This window comes from Drosophila persimilis, unplaced genomic scaffold (genome assembly GCF_003286085.1).
Source record: "Drosophila persimilis strain 14011-0111.01,24,50 unplaced genomic scaffold, DperRS2 tig00000000-arrow-pilon, whole genome shotgun sequence".
NCBI classification, from domain to species: domain Eukaryota; kingdom Metazoa; phylum Arthropoda; class Insecta; order Diptera; family Drosophilidae; genus Drosophila; species Drosophila persimilis.
Window position 1 is genome coordinate 18,447,935 of NW_020825288.1, and position 21,193 is coordinate 18,469,127.

General features: G+C 38.5%; 3 protein-coding genes across 4 annotated transcripts; 2 read left to right on the forward strand and 1 right to left on the reverse strand.

Annotated features, from left to right (window-relative positions):
• The first annotated feature begins 374 nt into the window (after positions 1-374).
• On the forward strand, positions 375-16,931 carry LOC6591322 (mothers against decapentaplegic homolog 6). Of its 2 annotated transcripts, none has more exons than XM_026989788.1 (7): positions 375-1,532; positions 5,446-6,779; positions 13,938-13,994; positions 14,062-14,205; positions 15,539-15,757; positions 15,829-15,979; positions 16,041-16,931. In XM_026989788.1, the coding sequence occupies exons 2-7, from the start codon at positions 5,768-5,770 to the stop codon at positions 16,204-16,206; spliced, it is 1,749 nt and encodes a 582-aa protein (XP_026845589.1). In that variant the 5' UTR covers positions 375-1,532; positions 5,446-5,767; the 3' UTR covers positions 16,207-16,931. The 2 variants fall into 2 exon arrangements, with proteins under 2 accessions (XP_026845589.1, XP_026845585.1); XM_026989784.1 differs by having other exon boundaries at positions 377-1,532; positions 14,056-14,205.
• Positions 16,932-18,006: 1,075 nt separating this feature from the next.
• LOC6592082 (guanine nucleotide-binding protein-like 3 homolog) lies at positions 18,007-20,088 on the reverse strand. Its single transcript, XM_002016690.2, has 5 exons — positions 20,036-20,088; positions 19,092-19,977; positions 18,776-19,026; positions 18,314-18,724; positions 18,007-18,242 (listed from the first exon to the last, which is right to left on the reverse strand). The coding sequence occupies exons 1-5, from the start codon at positions 20,055-20,057 to the stop codon at positions 18,061-18,063; spliced, it is 1,752 nt and encodes a 583-aa protein (XP_002016726.1). The 5' UTR covers positions 20,058-20,088; the 3' UTR covers positions 18,007-18,060.
• Positions 20,089-20,240: 152 nt separating this feature from the next.
• On the forward strand, positions 20,241-21,183 carry LOC6592083 (28S ribosomal protein S11, mitochondrial). Its single transcript, XM_002016691.2, has 5 exons — positions 20,241-20,460; positions 20,520-20,650; positions 20,702-20,802; positions 20,885-20,950; positions 21,012-21,183. Exons 1-5 carry the CDS (start codon positions 20,255-20,257, stop codon positions 21,117-21,119), a joined length of 612 nt encoding a protein of 203 aa, XP_002016727.1. The 5' UTR covers positions 20,241-20,254; the 3' UTR covers positions 21,120-21,183.
• The last annotated feature ends 10 nt before the right edge of the window (positions 21,184-21,193 follow it).

The window sequence follows — 21,193 nt, forward strand, 5'->3', positions numbered from 1 at the left end:
CGCAATATATGCGCGAAAGTTTGATGATTTTACACTTGTCTTGACAACTATACAATGCAAAGATTGCGATCAGTTTTAAGCAACGATACTTTCTAAACATATAAATTTGTGATACAATCGTCGACAAAAATATCACGCCGATATCGATATATCGATACCAAGCTCCAAACCCTGCGCAAAAATGAGCCATCCGCTCTTTATATAAAACCCAATAGGATTTTGAAAAATTTCAATACCAATTGCGATACGTTGTGATAAATCCAATACCCTTTCAAATAAACAGGGTAAATGAAATATCCCTCCAATAGGAGTTTTAAATGTTTAACACTGTTTGCTATCAATTGGGAAAAATCGTCTCTCTTCAATAGGATTGTTCATGAACCCACCCACTACCAAGTCTCGTCTCACAAATTTTTTCGCCGCAGCCAACAACACAACACAACAAACGAACTTTTTTCTGAATTCAGAAATTTCCGTTGATACTTCCCACAAAAATATCTTCACTGGACTCAAACAAAGTCGGACGTGTGCGCGAATCAAGTCGTGAGATTGTACCCATTCTACGGTAGTTCTTAATGGAAACGGCGAAACATCTCACAAATTTTTCGGCCGCGGACAAGTATTGACTAACGTGGTTCGGTTTTGTTGCAAACGCGTTTATTTTCCAATTTCATTTTCGAATTTTTTTTGGCGAGAACGGTTTGTCAGCTGCATCAAATGAAAAATGAAAATGAAGTGAAAGGTGGAGCAACCATGTAAAAGGCCGCTTCGAGTTGGCCCCATTGTAAATGTAATTAATTAAAGTGAAAATGATTCAAAGCCAACCACCAACTAAATATTTTGCTTGTGTTAGCTGTGAAATGTAGAAAATACTCCATACGCACCCGTGTCGGTTGATTGGAATCGAATCGGCTATCTAGTGCCTGCCCACAAGATCGATCCCCGGTTGTTTAATTTACACATATCATACATACAGCAGTTCATTGATTTCGCCAATTAAAAATCAATAAATCAATAAAACTATAACCAAGCACTGCTGTACACGACTTTGCTTAACAAAAATTGTGCTAATGTCAAGAGAGTGTTTTACAGTGGACCATTTTGTATTTCTTCTATGAGTTCGATTTATACACCCAGTACCCATGAACTATAAGGGTATATTGTATTTGAGTAGCTTCTGTTTTAAACGCTGACACCGCGGAGACTACTTACATAACACATTACAGCAAGCAACCTTCGTTCGCGAAAATAAAAGGGGGTGGGTCTTAGAGATTTTGTCAATATCATTTGAATATGTGACTATTAATAATATAAAAGACCAAAGTGTGAACAATATCGACTAAACTAAATAAATCCCTTCTTCTTTAGTCATGTAAATTCCGAAATAAAGTTTTCGTCCACATATCAAACATATCAAGAATATATGTGTATATTATTAAACATATCTATGCATATAATACACATATCTTCTAAAAATCCAAGAAATCTACAAATCCAAGGATACGATAAAGTGGATACAAATTATTTAAACTGTAAGTACCCATTTACACATCCGTTTTCTTCTTTTTTCCAATCAATATGTTGATCCTATCAAGTATAAATAAATGTAGGCATGTATGTATGAATGTACTTGTGTTATTTCAATAATTAAAACATGTACATATGTACATATATGGCTGAAATGGGAATAACCCTTCGAACCTTAGTCGAAAGACCCCAGATCGGGCCCCTATATCATACAGCTGCCACAGAAACAATCGATCTGCAAGGGTATTAAAACGTGCCGGCCGTCAAACATATACATATGTATTTATAAGTACATACATATGTAGACTTTAGCACGATCGATGTTCTACGGTTCTTAAATAAAGCCTTATTTTTGACCAAATCTTCCCATGTCAGCTATAATTTTTGCTGTCTGCAGCAAAAAAAGAGGATGTCTGTGCAAAGTTTCAAACAAAAGGAAAAGATATTGTTTATTATCCAATGTGCTGGACAACTCAACTTCTAAGCAATATTTCGTCAAGTATTGATTATTCTACCTCTTTGTCTGTTGTTGAATTCGGTTGGAAGTCTTAAAAGATTTGCTATACATACATATGTATACAATTTGTTTGTTTTGGTATCTTTTTTGTGAATGTGAATACTGAGCATAATGTTCATGTATGTATGTATACATATACATATGTATGTACATACATATGTGTATTTTTAGTCCGATCCCTGAAACAAGTAGATTGAAGTGAATTTACAGTGACAATACACTTGTGGATGTGTGCAAATGTACTTTAATCGTGATCTTTGGCAAATGAAGATTAGCACATGCATACATATACATATGTACATATGTATGTATGTATGTAGATATTTTCTGCAGAAAAGATACCCTCTCCCACTGAGCCCAATGCACACAGACCCTGTCGCCGGAAAGCTGTTTTTTTCTTTTTTTTAATTCCTAAATTCTTTTACCCGATGAATTTTCAGAAGAATTCGAGTCTGTATTGGTTCCGCACTCAAACACAATCAAGGAAAAAAATACATACATATGTATGTGTGTGTATGCATGCACATGTATGCTCTCGCCGTCGCTCATGCCTGTACGTTCCGCTCTCTGGATGATTTTCTGACCACGTTCGAGAGCCTCAACCTTAAATATTGTTGATTCTTCAACTTGTCAAACCGGCTGACAAACCAACCGTCGTTGGCTCTGGCTGTATCTGTGTTTGTGTCTGTGTATGCCTGATATAAGCTTATATTGGTGGGCGCCACTCCGACGATGTCTATTATTTCTTTTATTACGTCAGTGGCGCCCTGGCGCCAGCTCTGCCTCTGCCGCCTGGCTGCTTCTCTTTTCTCGTCTCTCTCGTCTTGCTTTCCGTGCCTCTACATTCGACTGCTGCACGCAAGCAAGTAAATTCATTCTGTAAGCAACTGTGTGTGTGTGTGTTTTTTTTTTGTTTTTTTGTTTGTGTGTGTGTGTATGAACGCGAGTGCCGTAATGCCGGCGGCGCCACTTCTGTCGTCGATAACACTATGCAACACCAAATTTGCGCTGTGAACCAAACCAACTTTTTTTTTATAGATTTGGGACTTTAAAATTGTTAAATAATTTTTGTTTCTGGTTTTAGTTAAAGTTTTGTTAAACGGCTGCAACTTAACAGTTTATCCATCGATTTAACGATTAAAAACGACACCTTAAACGATGCCTAATTAATGTACCCCTACAAGAAAAGTATGAAAACACAAGGAATTAATTTGTTTTAACTTATCCCGAGTTTTTAAAGTATAAATTATAGAATTAAAATACACAAAAAACTGATCGTGTTTAAAACCCAACAAAAACCCAACCTAAAAAATAAATAAAATTATTAAACAATTTTAAAGCCCAATTTCTTTTAAAAAATTTGGTTTTTTCCACAGCAGAAAAAAAGTTTAGTTTTGTTGCATAGTGTAAGGAGCCCAAGAAATGCCAACAACAAAATGGAAATGGTCGTACGGGGGCCACACACACAGCGCGAACATTTCGGATGTCAATTTGTTGCTCCTCGCACAGATCTGCTCTGCACATGCATCAGCGTCGCGTCGCCTGACCCTATTGTCTGTGCATTACTCATACGAATGCGATTCGCCCGAAGAGTTTGGAACCACATTGTACAAATTTACATACATACATGTATATATGTACATACATACACTACTGGCCAAAATAATAAGTACACGCTTATGAGCTTTCTTTCACGTCCTATAAAACTTTTCTAGTAAACATAATTAAAAATTCAAATTTACTTTCAGTTATCTAACCTACAATAGACTCTAAAAATGTTTATCATAAGCATTTTTCATTTCAAATATATATTTTATGATCGATTAAACCTTAAAATCATAAATAAGGGCTGGCCAAAATAATAAGTACAGCAATTCTCCAAAGCGAAAAACTAAAAGCGTATCAAAATTTTTACACTTTTTTCTTATAATTTATAATCTTTTAATATTATCCTATATAGCCACACTTATTTTGGATGATTTCGGCCATTCTTCTTGGCATACTAGCAATAAGTTTGCGGCAAGTCTCCACTGGAATCCCACACCACGTTTTTGCACAAATTCTCCACAATTCTTTTTCTTCTCGAAAAGCATTTTTAGCAATTCGACGTTTTAAGTCACCCCAAAGGTTTTTAAATGGGTTTAAGTCAGGAGACTGACTTAGCCAAGCCATAACGTTTACATTTTTTCCCGTAAACCAAGCATTCACCACCTTTGAGGTGTGCTTTGGGTCATTTTCTGGTAGAAAGACCCATCTCAAGGGCATGTTTTCCACAGCACTAGGTTGTATAATGTCTGTCAATATGTTTTTATACCCGAATTGGATCACATGATTAGTTGTGTGATGTACCGGCTCAACGCCATGCCAAGAAAAATATCCTCAGATACCTATACATCAGCCTCCGTTCTTAACCGTTTTCTTTGTGTACCGGAAGTCGAATTCTTTGCCTTTGGGTCCTTGTATACATCTTTTGGAGTCATTATCAAAAGGATTTATTTTTGTTTCGTCTCTCAATAATATATTATTCCACTTTTAAGACCCATCTGACCCAGACCATGCCAATTGATTTTCAACGACTTTTTGCCTCATCTTCAAAATTTTTACTCGGAGTAAGGTAACTTTTCGGACTATACGTGCTGTTAGGTCTATATATTGAAGTCTCCGACGAACCATCAGACCTGATTTTTCTTTCCCAATTTGAGCGTATTTGGCCTTGGAAGACATGAACTGATCCTTTTTTGCAAGACTGATGATGCGGGTGTCCGTTGTTTGTAAAGATTTCTTCTTCCATCCTCGATTTTCAATAAGCACTTTAGATTTGAAAGTATTCTGAACCAAAAATGCCAATCGTCCAAGACTTTTCGCCATTTTCCCGGAGAATTTTCCTTTCTTTTTGAAGACTTATGGAAAACTTCCTTTCTTCAGGAGTACGGCCTATCTAAAGAATTTTTTTTGACTCTCATGTACTTAAATATGAAGGAACTCAATAAAAAACAACAATCCTTTGACCAAATCCTTATCCAATCCTTTCAAATATATAAATAACACCAGTGTACTTATTATTTTGGCCAGACCAAAAATGCCCATTCTGCAAAAATGTATGAATAGAATTTTATTAAGATGGTTCCCTACTTTAATTTTTGATTTAAATAATTGGCAAGACTGTAACCTTTCCAAATATAAACAATTGGCATCCATACACTTACAAACATTCGAGCTATTCCATAACAAACTAGCACGACACCGATGTACTTATTATTTTGGCCAGTAGTGTATGTAGATTCTAGTCAATATTCGATCATATCTGTAGATGTATGAGTACATAAATACAATTCTTAGACTAATTTTACAGGTGAACAATTGGATAATAGTGACTAATCAGAATACTCTTTCTCTTACAGAGTGCACACTTTACTACATATCAAAACCACTGAGGACATATCATCATCGCCACCGATTGACACAAAGAGTACCAGAACAGTACATACATACTATATATTCAGGAAATCTAGAATCGAAACGTAAACGTTCAAGTCAAAGTCCAGCTGAGCCCCGCCAAGTGCGCGATTCACGTAGGAGCCCCACCCATTTCCCATTGCACTTCGCAAACTACCGCAAACTACCGTGACTAGCCGGCTATATCGAGTCCGCGAAACAAGTTAGTCAATTCAAATAATGCGCATACGATAAGATCGATGCTACCAAAAAACTGTATGTCCCTCCATGATATTCCCAAACGAAAAGAAGAAAGAACTATGGCGTTATGCGTCAAAAAACAATCCGGGTGCGTGCGATGGGGTGCCAGGACCCACACAGCCACCACAGCCGCCGCCCCCTCCACATCGACACCGCCCTCAGATGCTGCGGGGTTCCTCGTTTGGCAGCAGCAGCTTCTTTTGCGAGGAAGCCTCCTTACCGATGCGACAAACGCCCCCGCCACCATACAATTCGATTCCCTACGCGACAGACTGCTGCGGCCCTTACTGCCAGAACAACAGCGGCAGCCCCAACGCCAACAACTCCCGCCTCCCCCGTCCACCACTAAACTTCACACAACAGTTAGTACCACGTGCGGATACTGTGGGATCACCACCAACCGCGCTCAGTGCCACAGAAGAGTCGGACTTCAGCTATACCAAACCTGGATGCAGCTGCGCAAGCTCTGGCGACGATATGTTGATCGACGAAAACGATCAAATGCACCATCAGACCTCAACGTCGCCTCGTTCCGTGGCATCAGTGAGTGCGACGACCTTTCGAACGACTGCGGCGAATATGTTTCGCAACTGCTGTGGCAGCGGTGGCCATGCAGCGGAGGCCAGCAGTGGCTCGACTTGCTGGAGCCGCGAGAACACAATTCCATTCACAAAACCATCGCACCCTCATCCCCAGCATCGCATTCGAAAAGACTTCGATGCCTTGATGAAGCTGCTGAAGCCAAAGCAACAGTCGGAGCTTTTGCGTGCCGTCAAAAGTCGCGTGGATCATCCCTCGAAAAAATCAAACATGGACGCCGTAATTGCCACCCCGCCGACCGTCTTGCAGTGCATTCTGATCAAGTGCAGCACCTCGTCAGCCGAGCAGCACTTGAACGCGTGTCGACTCTTCTTTTGGTCCAGCCTCAGGAACGGCATGGAGCTAAAACGCCTGCCCGCCTGTCCCAGCGCACGAGACTGCGTTTACACATGTTGCAATCCACTGCACTGGTATCGCATAATCCACTTCAACGACACAGGTAGGATTGACCAACAGCTGTTGGAGGATTAAAGAGCCTAAGAATGCGATTGTTCGATTCCCCACAATCTACCTAAGAGGGGTCGCTCACTAGGCGTTAGGTCAGGTTAGACGAATATTTACATATGTGTGAGATTAATTTAACGGGCTAAACTGCATATATGCATTGTTTCTGAGAAATTCATTCGGCCTTTACCCCTGTTCTACTAGAGCATGGCACCAAAAAATACCAAGTAACGAGAACGGACATTCTTTTTAAATTAAACAAACATAAATTTACCACAAAAGCGATTCGCGATCAATTTGAACAATTTAAAACAATGTTTTGACCCAATCTATTCTCTACTACGGTCGAACTTCTTTATTACGTAATTCCGTACAGCGAAATTTTTATGTAGCGAATTTATTTCAGGAGCACTGCAATTTCGTTAAATTTTCAGTACGTTTTGATCTCCTTATAAGGAATTTCCTTATAGCGAATATTTCTTTACTACGATTTTTTGCTATGCCCGTAATTCAAACGTCTCGGTCTCCTTATAACGAAACATGTGTTTGGGGAAATTCCGTGCTATGAATGTGACGTTAAAAATCGTTAAACATAATGTCCCCACTAGTTCTGTTTACATCAGTTCTCAGATTGTTGTTGCTATAGAGGTAGAGGTGATAGCAAGCAAAATTTCGAGGCGTATGAGAGAGAAGGGAAATGAATTCGCAGTAGCATTGGGGCTAAGAGTTTGCGGCAAGTGTAGGATAGTTGGATAAATTTAAAAAAAAAATGTATTTGCTTCCCTTAACAGCGTTGAAGTTTTCGTTAAGATGGAAAAGTGGAAAAATCAAACGCAAACAAAAATGACGACTTATATTAAAGTAAAATAAACGTAAAAACAATTTCTTTTTACGAATTACGAGCTTCGATATTTCCGTAAAACGAACTTTTGTTTGTCCCTTGAGGTTCGACTGTATTTAAAATTTTCATACTGCCTGTATTGCGTGTGTATTCTGTGTATTTGGTGGCGCCAAACATACATGCATGTGTACGTATATGTACATATGTATGAGCTTATGCATGTAGTGTAACCGGTCCGGCGTTGTATTGAAGTGCTCTCAAAGAAAATTGAATTTCAAGTTCCTGCGCTCTTGGCGCGCCTTGACTCTTTTCCCAGACATGACATACACACTCTCGCGATCCAATCCAACCAACCTCTCTTTTGCGTTTGTGTACGGTTTTTTTGCGGTTTATCATGTGCTCTCTAGAGAGCTGTGGCACAGTGTACATGTGTGAATGTGTTGGCGAGGAGAGTACGAACGCGAAGGCGAAGTGGATGCGTGGAAGCGCCACGACAAAATTCTTTTGAAAATAATTTGTGTAAATTTAGAAACTGGCGCCAGGAAATAATCAGTCGTCGCCGCTAGCGTAAACGTTGCCCGATACGACACTCTTACGCGTACTTTTACTCGAACTATGTACATACAGTATGTCAAGAAACTCTTTACACACTGAAAATAAATTAAATTTTTTGACTTTGGATAAGAAAATAATGGCCTTTGGTTCAAATTTATCAAATTTTTTTAAGTCATAACCATTCAGGGATTAATTATAAAGTAGTTAGTGAAAAAAGAATAACAAAACTATAAATAGGTAACTTACAAAACAACAAAAACAATGATTACTCATTTTTGACACTGTCAAGAAACTCTTTACACATTTCGTTTTCGAGCTCTGTTTTGATCTCCTTCTTAGAAAAAACGGGACTTTACCGTAATCTATGCTTTTGGGGTTGCTCAGTGCTGCTCTATTTTTGCATTGACTTTGATTTGGTTGCGAAATTTTGACCGGTGGACATCTACAGACTAACTTTCTGAAATTTTTAAAATGCCTGGCAAAAGACTAAGGTTTGACGTTGTCCAAATGATTTACTATAATCACCAGTTGGGCAAATCTGTTGCAGACATGGTAGACATGTTTTCAGTATCAAGGAAAACAATTTACAATGTCCTAAGTCGCGCGAAGAACGAAGGGAGACTGGAAACAAAATCTGGAGGTGGCCGTAAAAGGAAGATAGACAGACGGGCAGACCGCGTAATCATGAGGAAAGTTAATCCGAATCCGCAAATATCGGTCAGGACTCTGGCCAAGGAACTTGACGAAGAACTTGGCTTGGTTGTTTCACACGAAACAGCACGCCAGGTTATTCTACGCCATGAATACTCTTCCAGAGTGGCACGAAAAAAACCGCTGCTTTCGTCGGTCAATGTGGAAAAGCGCTTCACTTTCGCTGTTAACATGATCAGTAAGCCGGCAGAGTATTGGGATGACGTCATATATTGCGACGAAACAAAAATGATGCTTTATTACAATGATGATCCACCCAGAGTATGGCGCAAGCCGTTAATAGCTTTAGATAACCGAAACATCTTTCCGACTGTAAAGTTTGGAAAACTTGCGGTTATGATTTGGGGGTGCATCTCTAGCCGAGGAGTGGGAAATATTGCATTTATTGAGAACAAAATCGATGCCAAACAGTACCTCCAAATTTTAAAAACAAATTTAAAAAGCAGTGCGGAGAAATTTGGGCTCATTACGGACAATATGGCCAAATTCAAGTTTTATCAAGACAATGATCCCAAACATAGAGTCCAATGTGAGAGCTTGGGTGCTTTACAACTGTGGAAAAGTTATTGATACACCACCCCAGAGCCCCGATCTTAGCCCCATTGAAAATTTGTGGGCCTACTTCAAGAAGAAAGTGGGAAAAGACAGCCCAAAAACCGCAATCAGCTAAAAGAATTCATACTGGAAGAGTGGCAAAAGATTCCCTTTGAGTATGACCTACAAAAACTGATAAATTCGATGAAAAAACGGCTCCAGCATGTAGTCAATGCTAAGGGAGGACATACCAAATATTAAAATAAGTTAAATATATTAAATAATTACGAAGAATTTTGAATTTAAAAAATGAAAATATTTTGTGTAAAGAGTTTCTTGACAGTGTCAAAAATGAGTAATCATTGTTTTTGTTGTTTTGTAAGTTACCTATTTATAGTTTTGTTATTCTTTTTTCACTAACTACTTTATAATTAATCCCTGAATGGTTATGACTTAAAAAAATTTGATAAATTTGAACCAAAGGCCATTATTTTCTTATCCAAAGTCAAAAAATTTAATTTAATTTCAGTGTGTAAAGAGTTTCTTGACATACTGTACATATGTACACACATGCATATGTGTGGGGCAGTTGGGGCATTGCTTAGAAATCCCACTCGCACTATGTATACATATGTATGTACATACATATGCATTCATACAAATGTATTTTCTGATTTGTTTGTTTTTATTTTTAGCACGCTCATGCACAACTAACGCTTTTATACAAAACACACATACATACGTACATATGCACATGCACGCATGCAACTATGTATTCTATGTATGCAACTATGTATGTATTCGCCTACATGCGTACATATTTGCATGTTCATGTACATATCCATACATACATATGTACATGTGTACATACATTGATTAAACATTGAACTAGAGATGGGTTTCTTTAATGAATGACGTTTTTTTCATGTTTATAACTGGCGGAAGGAAGCATTTGCTACTACATAAAGTTTAAAATGTCATCGTCTACGTACATAAATATGTATGTATATACATACATACATGTACGTACCTTTGCAAATCGTACATATGTATTTAATTGTGTAGTATGAGTTTTGACCAGATCGATCTGATATTGGCTGCTACGATCGTCAGCACATGGGCAATCGTACACATTGCAGTGGTAGAAAGGTAGAAATAAGACGGATTTTCATCTTATAGAAAAATACGTACGTACCGTAGTTTAATCTTAAAAAGAAGCTACGATGTCTTCGCACGTTCATTCACATTCGATTGCTCCAAAAATGTTCGTTTAATTTGGAACGTATGTACATATGTACAAGCAAGCATATATACATATGTATTTCTCAACCGGCCGAATTCGAATGTTTATCTAATCGGGCAATTATATTCATATCGGCCAAAAGTGCATGAAAGCGACATATCATATTTGTGTTTGTGTCGTTCTTAACAATTACGTGCGCTTTCCGGAAAAAACTGGAAGATTCGCAAAAATTTAACGTGTATATATATAGGTTCAAAATGGAATAAGATATTACAAGACAGTTTATTTAGTCGGTACGTACCGATATTAGCACCAAAGCTTTACGGTGGCGTCTTCTTACGGTCGGCGGCCAGCAGATTTTCGTCTTTTGCGGGGGCGGAAGGGGGATGTAGCGAAATTTTGACACAAAACGGTCAAGGTCCGATATCACAGAAGTGTGGATACCAAACTTGGTTTCTCTAGCTCTTACAGTTTCTGAGATCCTTGAACTCACATTTTGCAATAGGCAAAACCATGAAACCTTTGTGTTAGAGAGAGACAGAGCGAGAAAGAATGAAATTGTTTTCTTCATTCTGGCTATAATAACTATACGATCTGGTTCAGATTTTGCATTTTAGAAGATATAGTCATCCTCTACAATTCGGCGTTTTCTGTTTTCTCTCTGAAATTGTGGATGCCACAGATTTTCGCCTTTTGTGGGGGCGGGGCAAAGTTTTGAAATATATTTGTAACAGTGATATATCACAGAAGTCCGGATATAAAATGTCGTTGCTCTAGCTCTTGTAGTCTTTGAGCAATAGGCGCTGATAGGGACGGACAGACGGACGGACGGACAGACAGACAGGGCTCAATCGACTCGGCTATTGATGCTGATCAAGAATATATATATGGGGTCGGAACCGATTCCTTCTGAACGTTACACACATCCATATTCACCACAAATCGAATATACCCCAATACTCATTTTGAGTATCGGATATAAAAAGCGGCAATGGTCCAAACTCAACGAAACTTGTAGTGTAAATGATTAAAGAAACGAACTGTTTTGAATGGATCTGTGATAAACGGGGTTGGTTGGGAGAGTATGACGGATGAACGCTATAAAAGTCGGAAACCGCACAAAAAAGGGGATGTTTTTTGTTATTATATACATAGTTAGGTATCCGGTACTTAATGACAAATTTAAGAGGAAATCCTCTTACCGTCTAATGGCGAGCACTTTCTGTATGCTGACGACCTAATCTTCTAGGACGATTTTGCAATTCCGATTGCGTACAATTATAAAAGTGAATACCAATTTAAGGATTCGTTTGAAAACAAGGACATTGGTATTTTTCGTTAGCTTTTTATGTATTCCTGACTTTCCATTTTAAAGAATTATTATTTTTTGATGAAGTCGTCCACAAGTTAGGGTTGGGATTCAGTGAGTGCCGAATGGAGACGAGTCGAAGAGAGGGAAGCAAAAAATCCATGCTTATTTCCATATCCATGGTTATTTCTGTTCGAAACAATGTCGACGAGTTTTCCATTTATTCCAGAGACTTTTATAAATATTTAATTACTGAATAATCATTATTCTCCTTTATATTTATGTAGTTTCTTTAGCCCCATCTCATATCATACTTACTGATAAGTGGATTATCGATCATTTCGAGTATTAATATAATAAATTAAACATTACTCGACCATTCCATTCTTCTTAAAAGGAGAAAGAATAAAAACAAGCTAGAATGTAAGCCAGATTGAATTCAACGCCGACGATGACCGCAGCACATCAAACGATTTCTGGGCCAATAAAATGTCCCCCATGCTGCTGCCCGATAGGAAAAGATTATTTATTTTTATTTCGAGAGGCTGATGTTTGGCTTGCCTACGCTTGAGTTTTGTTTCGGTTGTGTATTGTTTTTGTTAATTTTGCTGTTGCTGTTTTCTGCTTGGTTTGCTGAACTGAACGAATATAAGAAAACTAGTATGTATTAGGTTTGGGAACCATGATCTCATCACACGACCCGTCCCAAAGACTCGCATCTACGTTGTATACCCAAAGCTTTGAGTAGCTACAAATTATTCAAAAATCTATATAAAAGGATTTTCGATTTTGGTTTTGCACTTCTGCAGTTACACGATTTGTTAGTACGATTATTTTATTGAATTTAATTGAAAATAATCTTAAACAAGAAACCAAAACTAGTTTCGTGAGTCGAAGCTGTACAATGAATAACGAAAACAAACATTTTCCTCAGGTTTTTTTAGTCGGTTCGATTTACTTTTTTATTAGCTTTACGTTTAGTACAAAAGATGGGGTTCATCTCATTTTTAACTTCTATAATGATAGCAATAAACATGTGGTCGCGAGCGTACGCAAAATAGAGGTCGGCTTTGGCTTAATCTAGTAAAATGGAATAATCTGCGAAACGGAACAGCATAAAATATTCCAAAGAAGTTAATTTATTTCAAAAGAGGAATAATGTAGCTTTCTATCGAGTGTTTACACAAGAAATTAGTTTACTATATCACTTCATATCCCCTTAAGAAATAACTTAGGTGGCTTTTAAGAGATGCTATGAGGAACAACTATTATCAGGAATAATTTTTCTTATAGGAGAAAATAGTAAATGAAAACATGACTATACAAATACCTAAAAAGTAAACTTTTGCCATTTGAATAGGTTTTCCGATCAAAGGCAATGAAAATGTATGCCAATTGGTAAAATTAACTGAGCTTCAATCAGTTTAGAAATAATAATAATATCGGGACAAAAGTAAATATATGGAAATGTGTTTTTATTGACTTTTAATTTTTTGGCCTCGGTTGAAATATCCACGGAAATACATACATATTTACATACAGCGATTCTTGTTCAGCCACATGCATTTTTCCGACTGTAGGAAGACCTAATTACATACATATGTACATATGTAAAATATATATTTATCGGAGATCCTTTAACTATTTATTATTTATGGTATCGAGAGAGAGAGATGTTGATAAGGATGATATATCGATTGCTGGTACTCTTAGTAACGAATTCTTCCTCGTCCCCTTGCAGCTGTAAATAAAACCTACATACCTGTATATTTGATATTACGAGTGCTCAAATTGTTGTTCCCATGGGAAGATAATCTTAATCTTAAGACACATACATACAACCATTATATACACTATCTACGTTACGTGTATGTACATACATATGTACATATGTATGTAGCTATGAAGATAGTAACATCCATAGTAACATGCATTGTGTCTTGTCTTAATACAATTTCAGAGTCCTCACTTCCGCCATACCAACGTTCCAACAAAATATTGCGACTGAAAGATGCAGGTGAGTACGAGTAGCAGCGACTTAGTCGACAACAATTTAGAGTTTCGCCCTGCCCTTTAAGATTCAGACGAAGGAGACTACTCCCAAAACGACGAAAAGTCAGCAGCGGCCACGTGGAGCGTACACAGCAACAGCTTTTCGAGCACCATCAAGCAATCGGAATCGCAGTTTCTTGGCCCAAGTATAGAGTCTTTTACTACTGAAGGAAAAGGTGAGACTTTTTTTTGGCCATTACGACACTAGAGCACGGGGCGCTCTTATCGTGGGGCGCTCTTCTTTTTGAGAGCGTGAGAGAGAGCGTTTTCGATTATTTAAATTTGAGAGTGAGTTTGCTCGCATATGTATGTACGACAATGTATATATGTATGCATGCATGCATGCATGTATGTAGGCACACACATAAATACATGCCGACAGAGATTACCCGAAACATCTGCGCTCGCGTGCGTGTGATTGGGACGCCGGTCGCGACAGAGGACAAGTTGTTCGTGGCGCCAGGCTGCCGCGTCAGGTCGTCACTTTCTATATTGATATTAACTTTTAAGCGAAAACAGCAAAAGCGAAATGAAAATAAATAATGAGCGAAAAACAAACACCAACGAATGCGACTGATCGGCGGAGCGAGGTGAGTTGGCGGTAATGGCGGTGCCGATGGCGCCGAACCCCTCCAACAACAATCTTTGCGCCTGCTTACAACGATCTAAGTGCGGGGCACGGGAATGACTTGGCGCCCCTGTATATCCACGTCAATGGGGCTATGATATCATTCATTTCATGGCATTCAGTGCCCACCCGACGACGTCTTCGGACGATGGAACAGTGAAACTGGCCAGAATTGCAGTGTCTGTGTGTACAAACATGTATGTATGTATGTACATGTGTATGGTTATGTTAAATGTGTATTTGATTTTGTATGGTATTGTACTTGTACTGGCGACAAAATGACGGAAAACTATTACACTTAAATGGACCGTTAAGTTGCGGTTTTACGACGATTTGGTTTTGACATGCTAGTTAAAAATAGAAATAAACAAAATCTAAACCATTATTATACCGTTGCCGAGGGTATTGTACTCTTTCTCGGAGAATATCAGTACAGTGCGCCGACCCTATGGCTACCTTTGCAGATCGGGGCTTTCTATTTGATCAGTTATTGGTCCTTTGAATTTATGCATCTGTATAAATAATAGTATGTTCCGAACAAGTGCGAAACTAGGGTAAGACAGCCCTATTTTCGATTGAGCTAAGTACCAGCCAAGCTCTATGAATAAAAGGCATTTCCGACTAATATTGTTAATGTATCTATGTTTTCTCGCCAATCTAATCAATTTGTTTCTATTCAGTGTCAAATTGAAGCCGAATCTTAGCAAAGGCCCTTTTTTTTTGTCTAAACGAAATGTAGAGTCTCTTTTACACAGGCTCCCAAAAAACCAAAACCGTGCATAATTTTATTTACCGTGGCAAAAATGTAAAATTTGTAGAAATTCAGACCACTTCGATAATGAAATAAATTTAATTTAATTGCTGTCTCTCTTATTTTTCAGGTGACACAGTCAACACCAAGGGCTGGTGCCAAATTGCCTATTGGGAGCTGTCCCATCGCGTTGGAGAGTTCTTTCACGCTAGAAAGACAACTGTCAATATCTACACAGATGGGGTTGTGGACAGTGGTGGAGATAGCATGTGCCTTCGCGAGCTAACTGCCGTGGGCAGGGGACCTCACTCTGACGCTGTCCAAAATACACGACAAAAAGTCGGGCTAGGTAAAAAATTAGAAATTAGAAATAGTTGTACGTCGACTCTTCAAATGAAAATGTTTCTACTTACATTTCAGGAGTTACATTGAGCCTTGAAAGCGGCGATGTTTGGATTTACAATCGAGGCAACGTGCCAATCTTTGTAGACTCTCCGACACTAGCCGAACATCTGGACCGTGTCTGCAAAGTAATGCCTGGATATTGTCTGAAGGCCTTCGAAACTAACAGGTTCGAATAAATTGGATGCCATCATCTAGATAAACGAAGTTCTAAATCTTTTTTATTATAGGGCTCAACTGTTAATCACAAAACGGTCTCATAATCATCCATTGGGACCTATCGACCGGTTTAGCATGAAAATAAGTTTCGTCAAGGGCTGGGGTCATACATACAAACGGCAGGATATTATGGGCTGTCCCTGCTGGCTGGAGGTGCATTTCAGCCACCTGCGGTGACAATACTTGCTGCTGGCCCTTACGGCAGTAATTTCACCAGCAGCGCCCTCGCCTCTTTGCTCTGACCAACAGAGTTTCTGGCGGAGAGAGAGAGACTTCCAACGCTCGCGCCAACTGCTGCGCAAAGTGCAAAAGTTGTTGACCACTCTGTGTAGTAAAGTTTGGTTGGTTACAGATCCAACCACGGGAACAAAGAGCTTGGAACTGCGTATACCGAGCTGCCGATAAGCCATCAAACAACCAATAATTTGGAACCACAAAGGACTGCAAAGAAATCATTTAAAATGTTTACATAAATAGCTACTTACTTAATGTTTCAATTAACTACAAATAGGCACATTGAAATTAAGCTATTCATCATTAGATTCGCATTAAGGGAGGAGATGTGCGGGAGCTTGAATTTAAGTAAATATCTAGTAATGATTGTTAAACATATATAGCTAAAATTTAAATACTGTGATTCACTCTAAATATACACACATAGTATGTACAGACGCATAGGTAGGACTATGCGAGTAGATGTGGCATACATATATAAATATTTAAATTATATAGACATGCATGTATACACGTGTACGATATTTGCGCCCATTAAATTTAACTAAATATGAATATGGATCCGATCCTGAGCACCAAATGTATATACCCACATTGAACCCCAATCTATCCCAATCAAATGAGATCAATCATTATTCAAATATAAAAAGGTTCAGTAGAAATGTTTACACAAACGTGCATATGCTTATTACGTTACACATTAGTTAGTAATCCCAAATTTTGGCGCATACGGATAGAATTGCTTTGGAGCTAGCAAACGTCAAGTTCAAACATTTTTATTTTTTTATGTTGATATTTTGACGGTTTTTATTTTTCATAGCTCCCCGACAAAGGCACACTTCACCACCTCGTCACGTCGAAGTTTATATACCCTTAAATTTCAACGAAAGTAAATCGGAACCTTTCAAACAGGCTATCAGGCTGTTACGGAAAAATGGAAACGTGAACGCTTGATGCGATTCTATATAAACAAAGAAGACTTGTTTTTTGATAAATTGTTCTTTGCCAGCTACATATATGTATACAAATAGAGGTCCGATCCGACGAATTTCGAAAAATGATTAGAGAGATTTGCTTGCAAAGATAAAGATGGATATGGTGGAGAGGCATCCTAGTGTTTATCACAATCATCCGACCAATTTTATATCAAATTGGGCATACAAAAATTTCAGTTTGGGATTTGATCTATTCGTCTATTTTTGTTTAAATGTCGCCAGTTTCAGTTGCATTTCTAGATCTCAGAAATGCAAATATGAGCATTGGGTGTGGCATTAAAAAAAATCCGTGCGCTAGGTTTAGTATTTTATCTGTGTAAATCTACCGAACCGAACCATATGGCAGTCAATTAGACTCTAGAAATGCCTGCCACTCCTGATAATTATTATCATAGTTTGATTTAAACATTTCATTGTTTCAAAGAACCAGTAACTTCAAAACAATGGTCTTCATTTAAATGTAAATAGTTTAAGACACGAGTCTAACAAATTGTATAATAGAAAAAGTAAAATAACAGCTGATTTTTCCACTTTCCTTCAAATTGGAATGAGACAGATGTACTATAGATATAAATATGATCAAATATATAATCACAGCAGTTATACTGTTAAGTTTTAACATAACATATTGCAACTTCAATTTATTTAAAAAACTCGACGGTTTTTCAATGAAAAACTTGCCTTATTTGTTTTGAAAACGATGGAGTGTAAGAAATCATTTTCAGTGAAAGTCAGTGCACTGGAGGAATAAAATGTCACCCAGATCATAGTCTGATTTATTATATCGGATAGTGCAGATAATTTATTCAATTACATAATCCTTATCGAAATCATATTTATCTGCTTTTGAAGTAGATGAACCCGAACCCAGGCTGAAGTTATCCAGAACATCTGTAATTTTTGAAATTTTCTTCTCATTACGCACATTCTGCTTCTTCTTTCGTTTTTGCACTTCTTTTATAGATTTGTTGAGCGATTGATTTTCTGAAAACAAGATTTTATATACAAAATTAATATTTTAAAGTTACTATAAGTGGTGGTAAGATAATAATTACCTTCTAAAAGCAGTACGGGGTCTGGTTTTTCTTTTTCATCACCCAATTTTCTTTTACGAGTTCTCAACGACTTGTCCTTCTCGTTGATAACTAGATTTGGTGAAATATTAGTCGCCGTATCATCTTCTTCGCGAGGTTTCCTAATCTCCAGAGAACCTGTGCATGCGATCTCCATAGCTTCATCTGTTTTTACAGTGCATTGCTCTAGTATATCTGTCTCCATGGACTCAAAGTTATCAACATCAAACTCGCGGGCCTCGGCGTGTACTATCGAGGCACTAATGTGGACACTTTGCGGCTCGACTACTTCGGGAGGTTGTGTGCAATATTTTATTTTGCCAGTGTTCCAGTCATTGAGCACGCTGCGCGCAGCTGCCACAACATCAGGCACTCCTTTTTTTAAGAATTTTCCTAAGGAGGGGACAGTTAGTTAGCAATAGGCTACAAATTCAACGCACTCACCCATTCTAGCAGCCTTCTTTGCAAAGAATTCTTCAAAGGTGTCGTAGCTTGTAATATCATACATAGAGCAGAAATACTCTTTGCTGGCTCGTCTTAAAACGCTTTCCGCAATTGTGAATGGATCTTTTACATCGCCCACGCGCTGGGCGTTCTTGAGCACTGCATGTGAACTTTCAGCTCCGCTCGTAAATACAATCCCCGGACAATCGATTAGTTTGATCTTTGAATCAAGTTCTACTTCCTGCATGGCCCTTTAGTTTTCGAAGACCAATGTAAATTAAATTGAATACAAATAATAATTAGACAGGAGACTTACTTAGTCACACCTGGGGTACTGCCCACCATGCACGATCTTCCTCGGGTCAGCGAATTGATTATTGAGCTCTTTCCCACATTTGGGATTCCAACAACTCCCACTCGTATCGATGTCTTGATGCCTTTGTTTCGGCAGTAATTGCCCAGCATCGACATTAGTAGCTCAGCTCCAATGCACACCGATCCCTGCATGGCTTTAGCGGATTTCATGTCGTGAAGTTTTCGGCGACCTAAACGTGACGCCTGATCTTGTGTAGAAGCTTTAAACGCAGTCACTGGACCTACACGCCTGAAGTACTTAATCCAGTTATCTAGATTTTCCCTAGGCACTAGATCCGCCTTGTTTAGTATAAGTACAAGGCGTTTGTTGCCAGGGGCTCCTCGAACGGCGCGTTCTACTTCGGTGCAGCGCGTTCCGAGGGGATCACGAGCATCCACTACTTCCAGGACAACGTCGGCATTTTCAATGACCTTACGGAATTCTTTAAAATATTGCTTCAGAGACTGCTCCTTTGTGACTGCATTCTTATACTTTTTCTGATTGTCATCGACCGAACCGTCTTCGTGCATAGCTCCATGGACTGTGCTCCGCATGTCTGCATCTTCTACCATAGATTCCAGGGACTTGAATTTATTTTGCTCTCGTTCTAATTTGAAAGCATCGCGGCGCGCTTGCCGTTCGGCTTCTTGCCGTTGTTTGGCCTCCTCAACTTCCTTCAGTATGTCATCCTTAAATGGGCAGATATTCGGTATCTGAATGAGCTTCTGTTTTTTGCTGCCTTTTTTTGGATTTTTCTTTGCATCGCGACGCTCCTTCCTGTTGTGCTCGCGTACCTTTTTATCGATTTTGTGCTTAAGACGACCAGTCAATCGCTTTGATTTTTTAGCTGCAATACCACAGATCATGAGATGATCTTTAATCTTTACGAATAGCAAATTACTTACTCTTCAATCGTTTTAGAGCCATTTCATTAACAATTAACTACAACTTAGATTGGTTTCCAGCACGTGTTATGATTTTGCCACTCACAATATACATCGACAACAAAATATTTCTTTCTAGTTTTCCAGCATTTTTATCGACAGTGTCGATAATTCCGTGTTGAACTGGTCACACTGGAAATGACGTAACTGAGAACATATGTTTGTTGAGATTTTATAAAAATGTATATTAAAGCGATTTTAAATGCCGTTCGCTATGCTAAGCGAGTTAATTTGCCCGTACAAATGCCATTAAGTACTTCAAGCATTCACACAAGCGTGTGCTCCAGAAAGGCAGAAGACCGCAAGGAAATGTTGGCGTCGCTGCCCGCTAAGGACGAGGGAACTGTTGGCGAAAAGTCTGTGGATATTGATACACTTATTAACCGGTACGAGCCACGCATTTCGAAATAAATAACAACTGAATAATATTTGGTCGTTTTTATAGAAAGTCCAAGTTCTTTCCCGATGCAGCCATAGCCACTCAACTATTTAATGGAATGCCCTTCAACGAGCTGCCCGTTTGCAACATCCGCGTTTCTCCAAACAACACAATAATATCAGTGACGGACTACAAAGGCATGATTTAATAGATATATATAATTATAAATGATATAATTCGTATTTTAGGTGTACCTAGGCTAATACGTTCTTGCGGTATAGAAGGATTTAAAAATACCAGGAAGGGGACGAACATTGCGGCACAAGCGACGGCCGTAAGCATAAGCGCAGTGAGTTGTGTGGCATATTCTTAGCTAGATATACATTTCTACAAACTTACATGTATGTATTTTACTACATTTTTGATTGCAGAAAGCAATTGAATTGGGTTGGAAAACGATTCGAGTGAAGGTTCGTGGCCTCGGACCTGGACGAATGGTAGGCTTGCACATTCCACCTATCATACATAATCAAATAAATTATTGCTTTATGATTGCAGTCGGCTATTAAAGGGCTGCAAATGGGTGGATTAAATATAGTATCTATTACCGATAACACACCAGTTTCATGGAATCCACCGCGACCTCGAAAGCAAAGAAGCCTATAACTTAAAGCCGCTAAAAGCTTATGTATGCACACGAAATAAACTTAAAATGTCTAAAAATCCATAACAAGATATAA

What these genes read in the sequence shown, in the direction of transcription:
- LOC6591322 (XM_026989784.1), top strand. Translation starts at nt 5,768, where the DNA reads ATGATATTCCCAAACGAAAAGAAGAAAGAACTATGGCGTTATGCGTCA. An exon ending in AATCCACTTCAACGACACAG is followed by an intron (nt 6,780 to 13,937) that starts GTAGGATTGACC and finishes ATACAATTTCAG; the next exon opens with AGTCCTCACTTCCGCCATAC. An exon ending in AAGGCCTTCGAAACTAACAG is followed by an intron (nt 15,980 to 16,040) that starts GTTCGAATAAAT and finishes TTTTTATTATAG; the next exon opens with GGCTCAACTGTTAATCACAA.
- LOC6592082 (XM_002016690.2), bottom strand. Translation starts at nt 20,057, where the DNA reads ATGGCTCTAAAACGATTGAAGA. An exon ending in AAAGAAGGCTGCTAGAATGG is followed by an intron (nt 18,725 to 18,775) that starts GTGAGTGCGTTG and finishes TCCCCTCCTTAG; the next exon opens with GAAAATTCTTAAAAAAAGGA. An exon ending in CCCCGTACTGCTTTTAGAAG is followed by an intron (nt 18,243 to 18,313) that starts GTAATTATTATC and finishes TCTTGTTTTCAG; the next exon opens with AAAATCAATCGCTCAACAAA.
- LOC6592083 (XM_002016691.2), top strand. Translation starts at nt 20,255, where the DNA reads ATGTATATTAAAGCGATTTTAAATGCCGTTCGCTATGCTAAGCGAGTT. An exon ending in ATCAGTGACGGACTACAAAG is followed by an intron (nt 20,651 to 20,701) that starts GCATGATTTAAT and finishes TTCGTATTTTAG; the next exon opens with GTGTACCTAGGCTAATACGT. An exon ending in GCCTCGGACCTGGACGAATG is followed by an intron (nt 20,951 to 21,011) that starts GTAGGCTTGCAC and finishes TTATGATTGCAG; the next exon opens with TCGGCTATTAAAGGGCTGCA.